This window comes from Lissotriton helveticus, chromosome 10, assembly GCF_964261635.1.
Source record: "Lissotriton helveticus chromosome 10, aLisHel1.1, whole genome shotgun sequence".
NCBI classification, from domain to species: domain Eukaryota; kingdom Metazoa; phylum Chordata; class Amphibia; order Caudata; family Salamandridae; genus Lissotriton; species Lissotriton helveticus.
In genome coordinates this window covers 301588221-301607295 of record NC_136071.1, presented here as the reverse complement: position 1 = coordinate 301607295, position 19075 = coordinate 301588221, and the positions used below count along the sequence as shown (strand labels likewise).

The 19075-nt window shown below is 47.6% G+C and overlaps 1 protein-coding gene across 2 annotated transcripts in view; it reads right to left on the bottom strand.

Annotated features, from left to right (window-relative positions):
* KLHL18 (kelch like family member 18) overlaps window positions 1-18380 on the bottom strand; it is a 202368-nt gene extending 183988 nt beyond the window's left edge. Inside the window, exon 1 of one of the 2 annotated variants that reach the window (XM_078662453.1) lies at window positions 18070-18380. In XM_078662453.1, coding sequence (XP_078518579.1) covers window positions 18070-18186 — 117 coding nt within the window. In that variant the 5' untranslated portion in view covers window positions 18187-18380. The remainder of the gene's footprint in view (window positions 1-18069) is intronic. The other variant, XM_078662452.1, reaches the window with a different exon arrangement.
* Between the last annotated feature and the right edge of the window lie 695 nt (window positions 18381-19075).

The following is a 19075-nucleotide window of genomic DNA, read 5'->3' as shown; positions in this document are numbered from 1 at the left end:
GCTGGGATCTGCATGGTGAGGATAAAGGCATGATTGGAAACTGTTGAAAAATTAACTGGTTTTACATAGTTTCTGCTGCAAGTTTTGCAGTCACACAGAGATGTAAAGAACAGGTGGCACTATTGTCCAATTCACGACACCTTATTTACCATACCTCAGACAAATTAAAGACCAAGCCAGGCAGCTGGAATTTTGGTAGAACATCATCCTTTATATAGCGCAAATACTTTAAAGTTCTGCTTCCTAAAATATACATACAATAATTAACAACCATTCATAGTGCGACTGGCTCTCAGTAACAGGAGCTGAAAATGTGTTAGTACTGGAGACATCTCAATAACTCATCATAAAACCAATAAAAACACACAAGCTGCAACCAATATTCGAACAATAATGTATAAAAACATCTTATAATAAATCCTAAGAAGCTACACTCAGTGCTGCTTTAGAACTAACAATGTCTACCACAAGAAAAAAAACGGGGATCACATAAGCCTGAGCCTCAATAATAAGTGTGGTACGGTCCCATCATCAATATGATGCAGCTGGCAGGCAGGCAGGCAAACTACTCCCCACTACTTGCCCCAAGTACCCAAAAGGTAGATGCAGGAATCTAAATTAATGCAATGTTGCCACGCCTCCTCTGGGGCTTTAAAATGCCAAAGTCATTCTAACACACAAGAGAATAAACATAAGATCGGTCCTCCGTACGGTGCAGTGAATTTCAGGCCCTAGATTTGGCTCCCTGGCAAGGGAGCGAGGCCAAACATAGACGTTTTATATTGTAGCATTTCTATTTCCCTTTTCTAACTCCGACAGGATCGCAAGCAGCATGCACTGGTTAGGGCTTAGGTCTGTGAGTTAGTTTCGCAGTTTGGGAAAAACCTGGTTTCTAGTGCTCTTCTGCATTTACGGTGGTTGCTGGTGGCGTCTAACTTCTTCTAGAGGATATTGCATTGCCTGCATGTCTCTACTGAGAAAACACTCCTACGTAGGTGGGTTTTAAAAATTAAAAAAAGGCATGGGACCATTCTAAATCTGAGGTTTCTCCTTTGATTGTGGTTTGTATTATAAGGTTGGTCCCTTCCTGTTGACTTCCCAGTGTGTAATGAAAGGGGCTTTGAATGATCTTCTTCCGGCCACTGGTAACCAGTTAACATTTTCAAGAGCATGAGGAGGTGGAGGAGGGAGGAACAGATTGGTCTCGTCTGTTTAGCATGAAGACTTCGGCCAACAGCAATGTGGATTCTTTGTGTCCTGACAATTACATTTCTAGAGAGCCCCACATAGATCCCATCTGTATAAGCCATGCAGTTTATCACTAGGACTAGCAATGCCTGTATCCAGTGTGAAAGGCACAGACAATGGAAGATTTGACAAAGTATTCTCCTTGGCTAGAAATGATGTGTGCACCACACCCAAATGGGTAGTGAGCAACAAAGAATTTGGATGTTAAATGCCTATGACTCAGAGCAGCAACAGTGAGAGGGAGACCAAAGTTAATCCAGAGAAAAAGAATGGTTGCAACGTCTTGTTCAATCTCCCATAGGTGGATGAACAATCGAGTCATTCTTTAGTGCCAGTCCTCTGCCTGATCCTTAGTAAAGCAGAACACAGCTGGTACCCAGAGAGGCTTTTTCTCAACTTGCCAGCCTGCCTTACACCATTGAGGTACAATGCAGCCTTTTGTTTACCACGACCGTGCACATTTTCTGAATTCCTTTTGTGTTCTGTATTATTTTACAGCGTCTGCATGCAAGAGCAGCCCTTAGGTAGCAGGTTGGTATAATAAAAAACATCTATGTAAGCCCTCTTTATTATAGGCTCCCTCTTTCTTAACCAATTTGACAGTTCTGTATGATAAAATACGTGCACTGCAAAAAAGAATAATAGTTATGTCAGTTAAAGAATCCATTAGCCAAAGCAAAAAGTGACGGATGGAATGCCAGAATTAATATCAGCAATTAGTTACCACTGTGGGCATGACTTGCTTGCATCGTTTTTTGCTCGCATCTGCCATTATAGACATATCCTAATTAATCTTTACCCAGATCTACTGAATTACTGAGCAAGGCCACCACCTCCCTTGCTTTATATCAGAACGCAAGCAACCCCAATGTTTCACAGGGACATTAACGTCGATCCAAGTTAACAAATATAATGCAATTCCACACCCAAAAAGATCTTGTGCAACATTTCCACATTACGTCAGATCAGTGCAGAAGACTTCAATGAATCGAAAGTTTTGTTCTGTGGGAAGGTAAGATGTGGAGTCGCAGTTCTCACGATACAATCACATCAACAATAACACCATGACAGCTAACATCTGTCTTGTGTTTCTTGGGAGAGATAAGGATACAATGACCTCAGAGTCTGAACCAACCTCCCTGAACACCATATACATGCAAACTATCCAGTGTTTCAAATCAAGGCCTTTCAAATGGCTGAATTCACAAACATAATTTGGTGAGTTTTTACCTGCTAGGACTCCGCTAAATAAAGAAAACAAGCATTATACAATGCAATAAGTCTCGCGTTTGCAAGAGTTGGAGCTATTAGCATTGTAAATGACAATGCCTTTTATTTATCTGTTTTGCTAATTACCCATTAAATAAAAGACATTTACAATGCCAATAGCTCAAACTCTTGTAAATGCAAGACCTATTCAAAGAAGCAGTCTCCACTGTCCCAGCTGCTCGGAAAGTGAAAGCGAGCATGGCGCTCTAAATGTTGCAGGAAAGCATGTGGTGCTTGCAGTAGGAGAAACTCCTTAAAGAAAGAAGTGCTTAAAGACTGAATAAGACATACCGTGTAACAACAGAAGTAAAAGGGCCTGTCCTCATGTGAGGCTCCACCTAAAAGACAGGGTCACAATGCTGAAAACAAGCATTGGCGAAGCCAGGCATTCAGGGTTTTCCACCCCAAATATACAAGACCAGAGTGTACTTTCGGTTTGCATATTTTTAAGAATGCTGACAATACCTGAGCACTGTGGTCTGACAACAAGGGGGCCACTTTCCTTGAGCCCAAACCTGGGTAAGACCCCTGAAATGCTCCCGTTATGCGTGCCTTTTATGACTTAAGAAGTGTGTGTCAGAGGGTGTCTGCCTCTTCTATGTCACATTTAAGAAAACACTTTACTAGTGTGCAAACAGTACGACAGGCACAATGTAATTTGTAGTTTTAAACAAAAATCTTCCGGACCTGGGCTCCAGAGCGGGGACTTTTGGCCAGGCTTAAGGGGAAACATATTGGAGCGAGAACCACTGACTTAAAATACTCAGAAGACATGGTCTTATGGAGCCATTAGACTATCTTGCTAGCAAGGCATGCCAACTCTTCAATGAGATGTACAATGATTGTGATGAAGTAAATAAAAAAGAATCTGATCACAAAATAGCGTACCCCTGGAGTACCTTCAAATCACTGAAATATATACAAACTCTAATGGAAATATTAGATTCTGGGGGCATATGACCAACTGTTAAGGATGTTGCCTTCAGTCATACTTCGTTTTTGAGCCAACACTTTTCATGCTTTACTTTTTAAGCACATGTCCGCTGTCTTTAAAAAGAAACTTCAAGTCCAGGATTCCATTGATGCAGATGTCTAAAACGCTAATAATGTTCAAAGGTGCCTGCCATACATGACAGCCTGTAGGAGGCAGCTATTTAGCAAGTGGGCACTGAGCATTTTGCTGAGGTTCGTGGTTACAACCATGGTCTCTCAATCCATAGTTAAGAGAGACGCTCCTGCCTGTGACTATTTCAAGTGCGCCATTCTTTTCTCCTTTATCGTACCTGCTGAGTGCCTTTGGACGAGGCCATATCCTGGCGCATGGCTGCCTGTACCAGCAGCAGCCCGAGGCATGCAGGACAGGTGACCTCTCACGCTCTGTCCGTTCTGCACCTCCTAGAACAACCCGGAAATGGCACCTTGACCAGGAAGAGCTCAGAAACGACTCGTTAGACACAATGACTCACTGAAGACTTGAAGCCTGGAGGACGCAGTCGCAGCACAGAAGTTAGTGATTGAATGGTTGTTCCGTGCGCGCTGCCTCCCCAGTACCTCTACGTCTGTAGTCTCCAAATCATAACATTTTATTTACCTTTTAAATTCTAAGCAAATTGTATTACTTCACATTCTTTACACAGCCAATTCTCCCAAATGTGTATTTAATTATCACTAACTTTTGTTTATTTCCCTTTTATCCACAAAAGTAAGGCTCCCATCACAGTCAAAATGCAAATGTTGCTTCCGCCCACGGCAGCCGCAACCTTTGGCCCAGACAGGAGATGTGCACGCGTATGGTGCGAGCAGGTGTTGTGATTACGCCTCAAGCCGTACGCTTGCACATCTCCTGTCCTCCACACGCGTGCACATGTCCTGTCCCCCTTCGGCCAAGAAACCGACAACAACAGATCTCGCCAAGGCAAGCAACGCATGCACTGCAAGGCTAGGCGAGACCTAAAAAACGATGTTGCAGTCACACAATACGATACGGTAAAGTACGATACTGTCCAATAAGGCTGAAACCGGTCTGGGGTTGCTTGTGTTCCAGGCTGGGTAGGTCCAATCTAGCAGTTTAGGCTGGATAGTTGCTAAAGAAAAAGGCGAAGACGAATATCTAAATGGTTGATCTCTGTATGGAGTGGAATAGTGGCACAAAAAAGGAATGGAATTAGTGGCTGACATTAATCAAAGAATGTCACCAATCACTTTTTTCTAATCACACAATATGAGCTTTTGCTTGTCGATTTGGATATCAGTAACTTGTGTTTATGCCAAGAAAACAAGCAAGAAACAAAGTAACAAACCATCTGAACTAAAAATAAAAAAACATGGGGCGTGGTCAACAGCAGGACCGGGTAAGACGTGCCTCGGCGAAGCTCCCGGTGAGCTGCTGCAAAATCCGACAATAAATGCATACTGGACGCCCTGAATCGGCGAATGTGTGACCGGAATGCCCCAGGAGCATATTACGATGGAGGAATTGCCGAACCCTGTCCTCGCCGCGACGGAATAAGCCTCAGAAGTGTCAGCCGAACGGAACCCCCTTCCTAAGATGGCGGCCGGCTGCGCACTCTGAAGGGCCGAGAGTAGCCGTGCCCTGGTCCTGGACGCTGCAGCAGATGGCACCAGCACCCGTAAAGACAGGAGGGAGAGAGGCCTGCAGCCGCGACGTGCGGTTCCCAGCTGGAGGGGCCCCACGGACGCTGGGAGAGACGTGCAGAGGTAGACCCCTGGGTGGCACCGGCATCTGGCCTGGGAGCGTCCCCGAGCTCGGCGATAGGCCGCGGAGAGGCCTGAGTGTCGTCACTGCGGTGCCCTTGGACGAGTCACGCGCACCAATGGTGGCAGAGCAGTGAGGGAGCCTGACGGGTGCGGCTTGGCTGCGCTGCGGCCGAATGAGCAGCAGGTGAGGTGCTTGGAGAGAGGAGGCCGGCGGGGACGTTGCGGGCTGGGAGAGAGCCCGAGGAAAGAGCCGTGCCTTAGGAGTTGCACTGGCTGGGCCGAGGGACTTAAAATATCGCCGGACGGCAGGGAACTGCCGGCGGGGTGCACCCTGACACGGGCGAAATCCCCATCATTACGCCTGGAATATAACTGCCGGAGAGACTGTCTGGGAGTGCGAGGCCTCGGGGGGGGCAATCTGGCAGGAGGCACGCTGTACCGCATGAGCCCACACAAAGACTCCCCGCACATACAATACATGATTTAAGGCCGAACGTGGATTGCGACCTTCAGACCTCGGGCCTCACGAGCATTGAGGCTAGCAGCTGGTCATAGAGAGGGAGTCACAGGGGACCGGGTGTGGCCAGTCTTCCGCGGATCTGCAGGATACCTAGCATCCCCGCCGCACTGATTACTGGGAAGAGCGGGGCAGAGACGCGGCAAGGGGGATTGGAAGGCCTGCGCTACAGGCGTGATTTGAACCGGTACACCGAGGTGACCCCAACACTTGCAGGGGCAGTGCAGTGACACCAAGGACTGGGGCTTGAGCCTCATGGCATCACATTGAGCCCCTGCCACCGAGGTGCTGTCTGAACCGAGCTGAGATGGGGCACGGAGCTGTGACACGTGCATAGCTACTGCGGGGCAGGCGCCCACCGAAGGGGACCGGAGAGCAACTAGTAGCCCAGCCCGCGAGAGAAGGACGGGAACAGCGGGGGGGACCACCTGGGCCATCTGAGCCTCACACAGGAGCGGAGCACACTGGCACACAGGACGGACTGGTGGTTGGAGGTGGTGAGCCCATGACTAGGCAGCACACAGAGAAAGGCTGGGGGTCTTACATGGAGCCCTTCTAGAACAGATTCGACGTAAGTGCCTGCCGCATCGACACCCCCCGGAGCGCATTACAGGAGGACGCCGAGGAGCCCAGAAAGTTCCGTCTGAAAGGGGTGGAGCGCAGCGGACAGCAAAATGTGGAAGAGAGACCCGGTCACGAAATCCTCTAGGCAAGAGACTCTGGATAATTATGCAACAGTGCGTCCGCAGAAGGAGGTGACCCTACCTGTCACAGGCACAAGCACGGACACCGCCTTGCTGATGAGTGCTATACAGGCGTCACGAACAGACATCCAGGACCTGAGGGCGGCCTTGGAGGGTAAAACAGGCGAGGTGGGTTCGGAGGTGCTCCTTCTCCGCCAAGATTTCCGGAACTTGACGGACAGGGTAACTACGGCGGAAACTCGGATCGGAGAGGCGGAGGACTCTTACCACCCTCAAGAGAGACATGGCAGAATTCCAGGCGTCCCACCGGCAGCTTCTGTGGAAGGTGGATGACGCGGAAAACAGGGCGTGGCGCAATAACCTCCGCTTTGTGGGCTTTAGAGAGGGAATCGAGGGGAGAGACATGGCGGCCTTCCTACTATCCTGGCTGAAGCAGACGTTCCCGCAGGCACCATTCTCAAACTGCTTTATAATTGAACGGGCGCAAGGGCACTCCTGGCGAAACCTCCGGAGGGGGCGAGGCCGAGGCCGGTTATTGCATGTTTCCTCAACAGACCGCGGCCTAATACTCCGTGAAGCTAGAAAGCTGGGAGAGATCCGCCTGGAAAATACAAACATCATGATTTTCCCTGACTACAGCCAGGAGGTCCAGAAGCAGCGACGCTCCTATGACGCGGTGAAGGTGAAGCTACGGGATCTACGCATGACTTATATGCTGCTCTTCCCGGCAAGGCTTAAAGTGATTCATGCAGGCAAAAGACACTTCTTCACTCATCCGGAGGAGGTCTGGCAGTGGGTTGAAGAACGACCGATCCTACGAGGGGCAGAGGCCGAAGGGAAACGGATACGTGAGGAACTGGCGGCTGGCAGATTTCGGCTCAGCCCCCTCTCCCCCAAGACTCAAAGACTCCCAAAAAAAACTCGCACCAGGAAGCGTACGCAGATGACACCGTATTCAGGCTCTAGCGCTGCGGGACGGCGGCGACGACATTTTGCATCTTTAGCAGGGAGTGCGGCACCGGGCTCCAGATTCAGCTGCCTGGCCAGACAAGGCCGCTCCGAAGGGGATGAAGACTCAGGTGGTCGGACGTCGGAGGGTGAGGAAGAGGAAGACCACTCCCTACACCCTTTGGTGACTGCAATCCGAGAACTGGAACAGGAGCCGCCCGGAATGGTGGCCGATGTGGGCACCGAGACACAGGACTCACATTCGTGAGAGGGGATTGGACTGGTATCAGGGAAGCAGCCTGCCGATGGAGGGTCACGCAAGTTACTCACACCCCTTTTACCTACTGTTTACTGTTTACTTTTTCTTATGTTCAGGGACATGATTGGTTAACCGGGCGAGGAAGGAACACGTACCCGCAACGCACGTTGCAATTGTAGGTTGAGAAGGGGGGTCCTGTGGGAGGGCGACAGACCATCTTCGCCAGCAGTCTTGGTTCTACCGAATGCAAGACTGAAGGGGGGGGGGAAGGGAGGGGGGCTGAGGGGGTGTTATGGTTGTTTCCCGTTCATGGGGGTTGAAGGGATGGAGGGGGCTGAGGGGGCTAGGGATGCACATCGTGGAGGACATCCTCACTTGTCAAGCATACACGCACACCACACGACGATCCCTACCACGGGATGGCAATTGTCACCAGATGTTCACTAGCATGTTGGGTCCGGCGCACGCGCAAGACACACATCGAGTCCAACAGCAAGACGTGAAGGGTCATCCGAGCACACAACTACAATATGTCGATGGGTACACATGACACCACACACGGGAGGGGCATAAAGGTGATGACCTGGAATGTGAATGGCCTAGGCTGTAAGATTAAACGTGGCCTGGTCAACAATTATATTAAGAGGTCCGGGGCGGACGTGGTACTCCTCCAGGAAACACACCTCCAGGGCACTAAATGTGCCTTCCTGGCGAGGGGACACTATAGAGTTTTGGCCCACGAGGGGTTCACATCGGGCTACAGAGGGGTGGCAATCCTGATTAAGAAACACCCACCTATGAAGGTGGCACAGGTTTGGATCAACCAACAGGGCACCTACGTGGGAGTACGAGGGCTGTGGGCGAGGAAACAATACACGTTCATCTCAGCTTATGCCCCGCCAAAATTGCAGCCAGGTACATTGAAGGGAGTGTCGGACATTATCCTTAACACATCAGACACAATACAAATTCTTGGGGGAGATTTCAATGATGTGATGGACCCTGCGGTTGATAGAACGGGCGACCGGGACAGATCCAAGACCATGACCCCACTAGCCAAATCTAAGACTGCTCTCGCCCTCTTGGATGTGTGCGATTGCTTCACCCAGATGCCAGGACAATCTCTTTTTTCTCCGGAGCTCACAAAGTATACTCTCGCCTGGATTATATTTTCATGGCGCGACAGACATTACAGGTGTCGGATTCGGCAGAGTATTGTGCCCGGGGAGTGTCTGACCACTCGCCACTGTTGCTAGTGATAGGCGGGAGGAGGAGGTAAGGACCCAAAGTGCCTAGACTGTCAGCCTGGGACCTACAGGACCCGGACATCTTGAAGGGCCTGCGTGCCGACGTGAGGGTATATCTGGCAGACAACGTAGACTCGGTGAACTCTAAAGTGGTTCTTTGGGAAGCGCTTAAAGTGGTGCTCCGGGATAGGGCGCACTGCAGATTGGCGGAAGCCAGGAAAAAAAGGCCAAACGGAGATTCAGGCTCCGGAGGCTCAGATACGGACGTTGGAACAGGAACACCTGTTTACCAATGACCCAAGGAAGCTCCGACGCCTCGCAGATACGCAGGCCCAGTATAGACAACTAGTCACGGGAGAGGCCAGGACGCAGGCATTGGCTACTCTGCACCGCATCTACGATGCAGGGGATACATCTGGTAGGCTTTTGGTGTGGCTCAGTAGGAAAGAAAGGGATGAGAGATGGGTGGAAAGGGTGAGGGTTGGCCCTGATGTCTGGGCCTGTACGGATGATAAGATAGCCGACACATTCGCCGACTGCTATGAAACCTTTTACGCAGCCCGTGATTTAGGGTCCAAAGAAGATGCGATGCAATATATGGCAACCATTGCTCTTCCGAAACTCGAGGAGGCTGACCGAACGGACCTAGAGGCCGACATCACTGAGGAGGAGGTTAGGGTGGCTCTGACCAGACTATGTGCGGGGAAGGCCCCGGGCCCCAACGGGTTCCCAGCGGAGTTCTTCAAGAAGATGGCGGATCTTCTGACTCGTCACCTGCTGGGCCTCTTCCGGAACGCCGAGGAGGAGGGACAGTTCCCTCGGGACCTCAGACAGGCCACTATTGTCCCGATCTACAAACCAGGGAAGCCAGCTGAGGACTGTTCGTCCTACCGTCCTTTTTCCCTTCTAAATGTGGAGGCGAAGCTCTTTGCCACGGTTCTGGCTCTTCGCCTGCGGCGGGTCATACTGGAACTGATTTACTTGGACCAAACGGGCTTCATCCCGGAGAGGGCAACTAGGTATAATCTGAGGAGGACACATAATTGGCTGAGGGAGGTGGCCAGCAGGACAGAGCCACATTGGTTCCTGTCCCTAGATGCCGAAAAGGCTTTCGATGCGGTTCACTGGCCTTTCTTGGAGGGAGTACTGGAGCACATGGGGTTTGGACTCAAGTACAGACGTAAGGTTAGTTTACTTTATACTTACCCTAGTGCCAGGGTCAGGGTGAATGGAGCAATGTCGCGGGCCTTTCCTATACAACGGGGGACCAGGCAGGGATGCCCCGTCCCCCCTCCTGTTTGCCTTATCCATCGAGGTGATGGCCTGCGCGGTTCGGCAGGCTAAGGGGATTACGGGATTCCGGATGGGACAGGCAGAGACGCAAGAGGAAAAATTGTCCCTGTACGCAGACGATGTTCTGCTCTACGTCACACAGCCAGAAACCAAAATAACGGCCCTGTTCGCTGAGCTGGATCGTTACGCCGCCAAGTCTGGGTGCCAGATCAATTAGCACAAGTCGACGCTCTATGACCCCCGAGGTCGGGACGAATGGCCCCGGTTGCCGGAGAGATTGCAGACGACTGGAGAGGGTTTTATGTACTTAGGGAAATTTATAACGACGAAAGGGGACGTATCATACGAACGTAATATCAACCGCGTTGTCGGTAATTTTAAAACTGATGCCAGCAGGTGGCAATCGCTTCCCCTGACGATTCTCGGCCGGGCAGCGATGTTTAAAATGATTTCACTCCCGAGATTTTTGTATGCCTTCCAAAATGAATACTTCCCGGTGCAACCTAAGGTTTTTCGAGATATTCACGCGGAGTTGAGGTCCTACCTATGGCTGGGAAAGCACCCTAGGGTGGCGCTGGCAACCCTGCAGAGACACCAATACGATAGGGGGATTTCACTCCCGGACCTAGAAGCCTATTACTGGGCGGAACATCTGGCCCCCATCAATGAGTGGATACACGCACCTGCCTCACACCCCACCTATGCACTGGAAAGGTACACTATGGGTACACACACATGTTTTCACTACCTATATGGGGGGAAAGGACAGGCCAGACTGCTACCGGCTACTAAAATCACGCTGGGGGCCTGGACAAGGGCGACAAGAGCTATTGGGTGGGTACACAGACCTACAAAGCAGACGCCGCTCTGGGATTTCTCCTGGCTGAAGGAGCTCGGCCAGCTGAGGGGGTTTCAGGGATGGGATGACATAGGTATATCTACCCTAGGGAATGTAGTCAGCAGAGGGTCCCTAAAATCATTTCCTTGCTACAGACAGAATTTGGGCTCCACCGCTCCCAGTTCTTTAAGTACATGCAATTGCGGCACGCTTGGCGAGCAGAAGGGGCATTACAAGAGGCACTTCCCGAATACGCTCCACTGGAGGGCCGCCTGCTACAAGACAGGATCCCTGAAAAGGCAGTGTCCCTGACCTATAAAACTATTATGAATAACAGGCCGAACAGACTGGAAGGCCTTCGGGCCACATGGGAACACGAGCTAGGGGAGATGGATGACGTGGACTGGGGGGTGGTTCTGATGCACCCCAGGGAGGTGGCAATCAAGTCACGTCTACGTCTAATACAGTTCAAGATCCTGCACAGGGCGTACTTCGATAGGGTGCGTCTATATAAAATGGGAAGAGTGTCAGACCCTTGCTGCCTGCGCTGCGGACATGAAAATTGAGGTTTCTTACATATAATCTGGTCATGCCCACACGTTCAGACCTATTGGGGTGAGGTCACTGCCGAATTAAGTGCGGTACTGGAGATAGATCTTCACTTGGACCCGAAGCTTATCCTCTTGGGAATGACCAACAACGTGGACTTAGCCCGTCCGTTGTTGATATTCCTAGTCTTAGCCCTGGTAGTAGCCAAACGGGATATAGCTAGGAAATGTGGGGAGCCGGATCTACCTCAGCTGGGGGAATGGAGAAGGGGTATGGACATGCACATGGCGGCCGAAAGGGTTACATACAAAGCGAGAGGATGTCCGAAGAAGTTCCGTAGAGTATGGGGTAAAATGGAGACACTATCATGGCCTAGATGGAGGACTCTGAGGGGATACGATTAAGTACACATTTGTTTGCCATACAGGGGACCAGGGTTTGATGTCGGGAGTCTGTGTTCAGGAGACTTGGGGGACAGCCATGGCTGAACGTCTGATTTGTGACATTTGAATGCGATGCCTTGAGGGTTGTGGGGGGGAGGAGGGGTGGGGGGCGCGGGATATTGCTTGACAATGAAATGCCTATTATGTGTTTTTCTTTACTGCAAAATAATAAAAATGTTTTACAAAAAAAAAAACTTGTGTTTTCTTATCCTTTCAGTAAGCAAGATGCAGAAATAAACTGTTCCATTCTCCTTCAGACTGTCTGAATACTACTGATTTGTAATTTTTGAATCATTACAGCGCTTAGACATGTTCTGGGGCAAACACAAGACTGTATTGCTAGCACTAAATAAAACACTTAGACAAACAATTCATACTTTCAACTAGTACACAGAGCATTAAATAACTGCCATCCAGTGTAAGCACAGTGCACCAAATGAAATCACCGTTGCCACTAGTACACAAAAAGTAAACCGATCTATGAAACATAAATAATAAACCATGACAGAACATGCTACAATATAGTCTAACATAATACTCTGTCTAGCTGAGATATGGAGTACACTGACATTCCTAAACCGATCTTGAATCACAGCAACAAGCATACTGCAGCATTAATGCACCCGCTTGCAAAGTACCATTAAACTACGATTACGTCATTGCACTAAGATATTGTTGAATTGCACCATTATCTTTAGCAGGCAATACACATCCTATAGCATTAAGTCGCTCGCCAGTAACTGCACTAACAAAGCTATAGCATTTAATCCGTAGCAACCAGGGCACAAGTCCTAAAAAAAGAAGTTGGGGAACTAACCTAATTAGGCAGTATGCAAGTGACATTGCGGCGCGCGACATGGCGCAAGACATCACAGATGACATCACAGGAATTGACATCACAGAAAGTGTCATCACAAGCCAGAACTTTACAGGAAGTGGCACCACAAGAAGTGACATCAGATCTAAAGACCTCACATATATGTTTAGCAGGTCCATCTCGTGTACGTTTGAGCGCATTGCGAGTGTAATAGCAAAGTGAGCTATGGAAGAGGATATGCGACTTCTACACCTTGCAATCCCCCACTTTTATGTAACACATCCTGTACATTCATTTGCAAACTTACATAATTTATTGTACATGTAATATGCACGTGTTGATGTACAGTGCTCCGACACCCTGCATTGGGATGAGTAGGGCTATTCAAGAAAGAAAAAAAGTGGTACTTAAATTATTTCAACTCCTCCTCAGGTGTAGTAAGCACTATATAAATGCAATTTGCTTTGTGCAAATACTGGGAAAGAGCAACACATCTGACATTCTTACAGTGCAAGCATATCTCCTGAACAGGGACTGAACAAAGTGAAAAGCTGCCTCTCTTAAGTATGTGTGACGTGCTAACAAGGTGTGAGCCTTTGTTTCCCCTCTGCTTCATTCGCATCAGGTGTGAGACTCCTGACTGCACCCAGTCAAGAGACTCCGAACAAAAGGATGCCTGGTGATCCCTCAAATATGGCCTTTGTTATGGGCCCAGCAGTAGTCTTAAATAAGAAAGCCCCATCTCTGCCTGCATGTTGTTGCAAATGGAAAAAGCAGACAATGTGCAGGCGCTGCTGAAAGTGTCCCGGGTGTTGGAAATTACACTGGGACGAGTTCAGCACATTTTTCACTGGGGCTCAAATTATTGGATGGGTGGACGGCGTTCACCCTGTGAAAAAAGGGGGTGAACACCATCCACCAGCTTGTACTCCGGACTCGTGCCCTGGTAGTAACGCTTCTTTCACTGCATGATTCACGTTGCAACATTAAACAGTTCTACTGACACTGCATTTACCACACGGACGTGTTAAACTGCGTTAGTGTCACTATTATGAGGTTCACGATTTAAAAAACACTTTCTGTAAAATTAGAACACTGCAATATAAAACAACTATTTGCTGAGAAACTTTTTAACATATAATGGGTGGCGGAGGAGGAGCAGCACCCAGCTGCTGTTGACCACAATCATTTTATGGGAAGTTAAATATGAATTAGTGCACTTGATGTCACTGTGTCTCCAGCACTATGAACCAATTTCAACTATACCATTCTCAGGCCCTGTGATGTCAAATTTCATATTCTTTGTGTTGCCTCGATTGCAAAATCACTGTAGTGCAGGCTAGTACAACGCAATTATGGAAATCTCACTGACTTTGCAACTGTGTTAGGCCAAGAATCATCCCCAATGCAGGAAAGATAACAAACCTGTCTGCTTCACTAGCACAACCTAAGTACTACCCTGGGTCCATTAACAGGGACTACTGGTGTTTCATAAACCTCTGTCCCAAGCTATGAAAAAAGAGGATATAACCGGTTCACTTTAGCGAGGCTGTTGTCCTTTTAATTTGGCACTACAGGGAACTCCTCGTCAGGGCAATGTAGCTGATGCACTTAAGACAGTATACACACTTCTTGTGATTATATTTTACTGTGGCAACTCTTGCTCTTCTCTACAAAGCTGCTATTATTTTAACAAAGCAATGCCAAAATGTAAGACCGGGTAAGTGGGGAGCATACCTGTCAATATTGATTGGGCACTGAGGCTTAGATTTTCGAGGGACCTTCTGCAGCCAATTTATGGCTGTATTTTACTACGCAAATAACAGGGTAATCGTTTCAAATAGCCCATGTTTTCAGGTGGACAAATGGTACATTAGAGGGGGATCTTCCAATTTAGGAAGTAGTGCCATCACACACCTGTAAGGTTGTCATGCTTCATCATCGGGCACTTGCTCCTCGTGGGATCGGCGCAGTAATACTCCACGGGCCCAGCGAGAGGGCTCTTTCAGGGAGATGGATATGAAAAAGGCAAAGTTTAAAAAAGGTTAAAAATATAAATATACAATGGTGGCTGAAATGTTTCTCCTCATCATTAGAAGCTAACCATTTAGACACTGCTTTTATCCTTAACAAAGGGACCCAAGAATAAATCGGTATTTGTATCTAACTATTTCACATGTCCCACACTCACCATCACAGATTTTTGCACAAAAGATCTCCACTAACGAGCCCTCTCGCAGGGCCCGTGGGGTATTGCATTGCCAACCCCACCAGGAGACGGAGATATTGCCCATAGGGAAGATTCTCTCAGACTTCTCGGGTGGAAACTGGTAAATTCCAAAAGATTATTCCTGGCTGTAGGCTTGTAGTGTGTTTTTGTAGTAAAATGTCCATCTTGTTTGGATATCACTACATCCAAGAAAATGACCTTGTGCTCATCCACTGTATTAGTAAACTTTAGGTTAGGATCTAGGGTGTTAAGCCACTGGAGAAATGCTGTTAAAGATTCACCTGATCCTTGCCATACTATTAGGACGTCATTGATATATCTCCTCCATAAGCCTATGGAGGAGAAGAAGGGATTATCTTGTGTCTGGATGTACTTTTGCTCAAAGGCATGGACATACAGACCCACCACACTGGGGGCAAAAGTACTGCCCATAGAGGTACCAGTGCATTGGAGAAAGAGTTTCCCTTTGAACTCAAAAAAGTTTTTTTGAGTGCTAGCGTGGCGCACTGCAATTTGAATTCCCTAGGAGTGTTATAGTCCCATGTAATCGTGTTGGGAGCCTCACCCAGGACTTTGATGGTATCGTCCTAGGGAATGCTGGTATAGAGGCTCTCAATATCCAGAGTGACGAGTATAGTCTGTTCCATGTCACACTGTAAAGTGTTCAGAAGGTTTAGGAGGCTATTTGTATCTTTCAGGTATGACTGGGTTTGTTGCACTAGTGGTTTGAGGAAATGGTCGCAAAAATGCGATAGAGGCTCGAGGAGGGATCCGATACAATCGGGCGACCAGGTGGTGGTACCCTACCTTTGTGTGTTTTAGGTAGGCTATAAAAGTACGGTATAGTACTATAGACAGAATCTACCCACTATTTTCAAAGGGTGGACACCGTCCACCATGCCAAGGAGTTGTGCCCCACTAAAATATACTGAATTTGTTCCGGTGTAAGTTTCAGACACCGGGACACTTTCAGAAATACTTGTGCATGGTCTGCTTTCCTTCTGAGCAGCAACGTACAGGTGGGGAAGGGATTTCCTATTTTAAATTCCAGTTGGCCCAAAACAAAGACCAAAGTTAAGGGGCCATTAGGCCTCCTTTTGTCAAGTACCTTGGATGGGAGCTATCTGGAGCCTCACACCTAAATGCAATGGAGGGGATACAAAGGCACACAGCTTATCAGTTCACAGTTAACTAAGAAAGGCATGTTTTTGATTTTGTTCAGTCCCTGTATATAAGATGTATGAATGAACTGTAATAACGTCAGATGTTTTGGTCTATCCTAGTATTTACATCAATAATTTAAATACCACTATTTTGTTTTATTTCTTTAATAGTGCTACTCATCCCTTTGCAAAGCATCATAACACTTTACATCACACACATTGTACGTTGACAATAAATAATGTGTGTAAATCAATGTACATGATGTGTTACATAAGACAGTGAGGGTTATAAGGTGTAGGATTCACAAGTCCTTCATAGTTCACTGTGCTATATTAAAAGGATAACAATTTATGAACCTAAAGTAACAAAAGGATAATTGTGTTAAATGCAGTAACCCACTTACATAGCTACATAAATTAAAAAACTGGCATCTGCATGTAAAATAATGTGCTTTGCAGGAGACACATTAACCCTCTATGCTACTTTGATTCAAAACTGGCACATGAGAAAACACAGAACTCTCCAGCACATGCATTAACATCCATTGTTATCTTACCATTATTATTCCTTTAGATATACTGGGAACACAAAGATCTCTGCAGCAGGCTCTATTAATTCATAAGATGATATAAAATTCAGACCGTGCAACCAATTAAGCATAACAGATTTACTGCACAATTTCACCTTGCTGCAAATTTCTTTGTGGCAGAATACAAAATAAAGGTATAAATTGAAGCCCAGATTTTGTGTCAGGGTTTGTCACTTTTTGGCACAATCCCAATGCAAAATCTCACTTGGTAAATCTGGTAATGCACTCAAATGTTCTCTTGATAAAGCTGCTAAACATATGTCTAATGTGTTAAGATATGATGTCACTTTCAGGTCATGATTTGTGGTACCATTTCCTGTGATGACACGTGCAATGTCATTCGCCATGATGTCACTTCCATACTGCCTAACTTAGGTTTGTCCCCCCCAGTTTTTTTTTTATGACGTGTGCCCTAACAGTATGCCGAACTAAAAATTGTGCATAGTAATTCATAAACGTAATACATAATCATTTTGAAGCCTGCAGAAAAATATATATGGAATAATTTATCAAAACGTATACATACAACAATAAAAATGGGCCTTGAATAGCCCACGTGTTCCTCTCCGGAAAAAAATATACACCCGTTTATGCCTTGCTGAACACCTCCTTCCACATAGTGGAGTTCTCATAATAAACTCTAATTAGAACCAGAACTTGCCCAATTTTCTTTATTTCTCAGCTTAAGCCAACTGTTTTCCTTGTCCAACATATTGGCCTACTCTCTATCCATATTTGTCATTGTTAACCCTTTTAATTAAGGTCCCCGAACTACTACGGTCTCCCCGACACACACCTAGTCACTCTAGTGACTAGTCTAAACAAATGAGTTGCCTCGCTTTAGTTCCACTCTATCGTGGTCCACAGTTATCTCCAGTTTTCTACTGGTCACCATTGGCCAAAATATCTCACACCTGCTTCCCTGACCTCTCTATACCCTTAATGTCCGTTCGTTGATACCACCGTGCCTACTCAGTCTTACTGACCCCTCAGACATCCCCTATGGGAACCACCCTCAGACATCCCCTATGGGAACCACCCTCAGACATCCCCTATGCTATCCACCCTCGGACATACCTTATGGGATCCACCCTGACATACTCTATGGGATCCACCCTCTGACATACCCTTTAGGATCAACCCTCTGACATACCCTTTAGGATCAACCCTCAGATATACCCTATGGGAACCCCAACCCCTTCAGTTTACAGATGATCCTGTAAAGCCAGCTCTCACCCGCAGGGTTACGTCACACAGCTTGCCCTGCCTCCGGATCTCCTCCATCACCCCATAGCCACGGTTTGGCAGCTCCTCCACTGTGAAGTGCACTAACTCCTCCAGCGCCTCTTCCATGCTCCGGGGTAAGGACTGCCGGCCGCTGGAGTTGGCACACAGTCCTATGGCTGCGGTGATACAGGGTCCGTGGCAAGAAGCACGAAGCGTGGGCACCGGCACACTGACTCTGGTACCGGCGAGGGGAAGTAAACGCCCTCAAACCTTTCTGGGCCACTAGGTGCTCCGTACCGTCGTTTGCCGGCTTTGCCTACTGTTACAGACACCTGTCATTGAAACAAAAAAGGGACTGCTGCGTAGATTTGGGAATGTGACCGTACTAAAATGGCGGTTACGTTTCCGTTTTTTCCAGTCATTGGAACGTTACAGTTGATTTGAGAGCGCTCTTTCCTCCAGGTTGCCGCCATGTTGTCTTAAAAGCGGTCATTTTATTGCCTAAAGACCCATTTGCATGGGGCGCTTCCGGCTACCCCTTCCAAAAACGATTACAATTAAGCATTTGCAATGCAACGGTCTCGCCTTTAGGAAACTTAAAAATATTTAGCCATGCAGCACATGATCCTGGGTGTTATATTAACTCTTCTCATTTAGCCTTACACACTGCTACAACCGAGCATATAAAAGAGCATTTGTTCTCAGTGGGGCGGCATGGAAAGGGGTTAAGGTAACTGTTAGTCCCAAACAATACAGTTTTACAAAAAAAAACATACATTGATTGACAAAGTCAAAAGGCTGGCAGCATAAGTTGGACCAGCTAGCTTTGCAAATGCTTGTGTTGCTTTTTTAGGGACATGGAGCAACATAGCAACATAGGAATGTAGAGGTAAAGAACAGTGTGGTATGAAACTGAAACTGGTCATGAGCAATAGCTAGACTGAAACAGAAGCGTGTTCTGTACTGGAGAAAGACACAAGCCGAACTTGAAATATGATCTGCAAAACAAAAATGA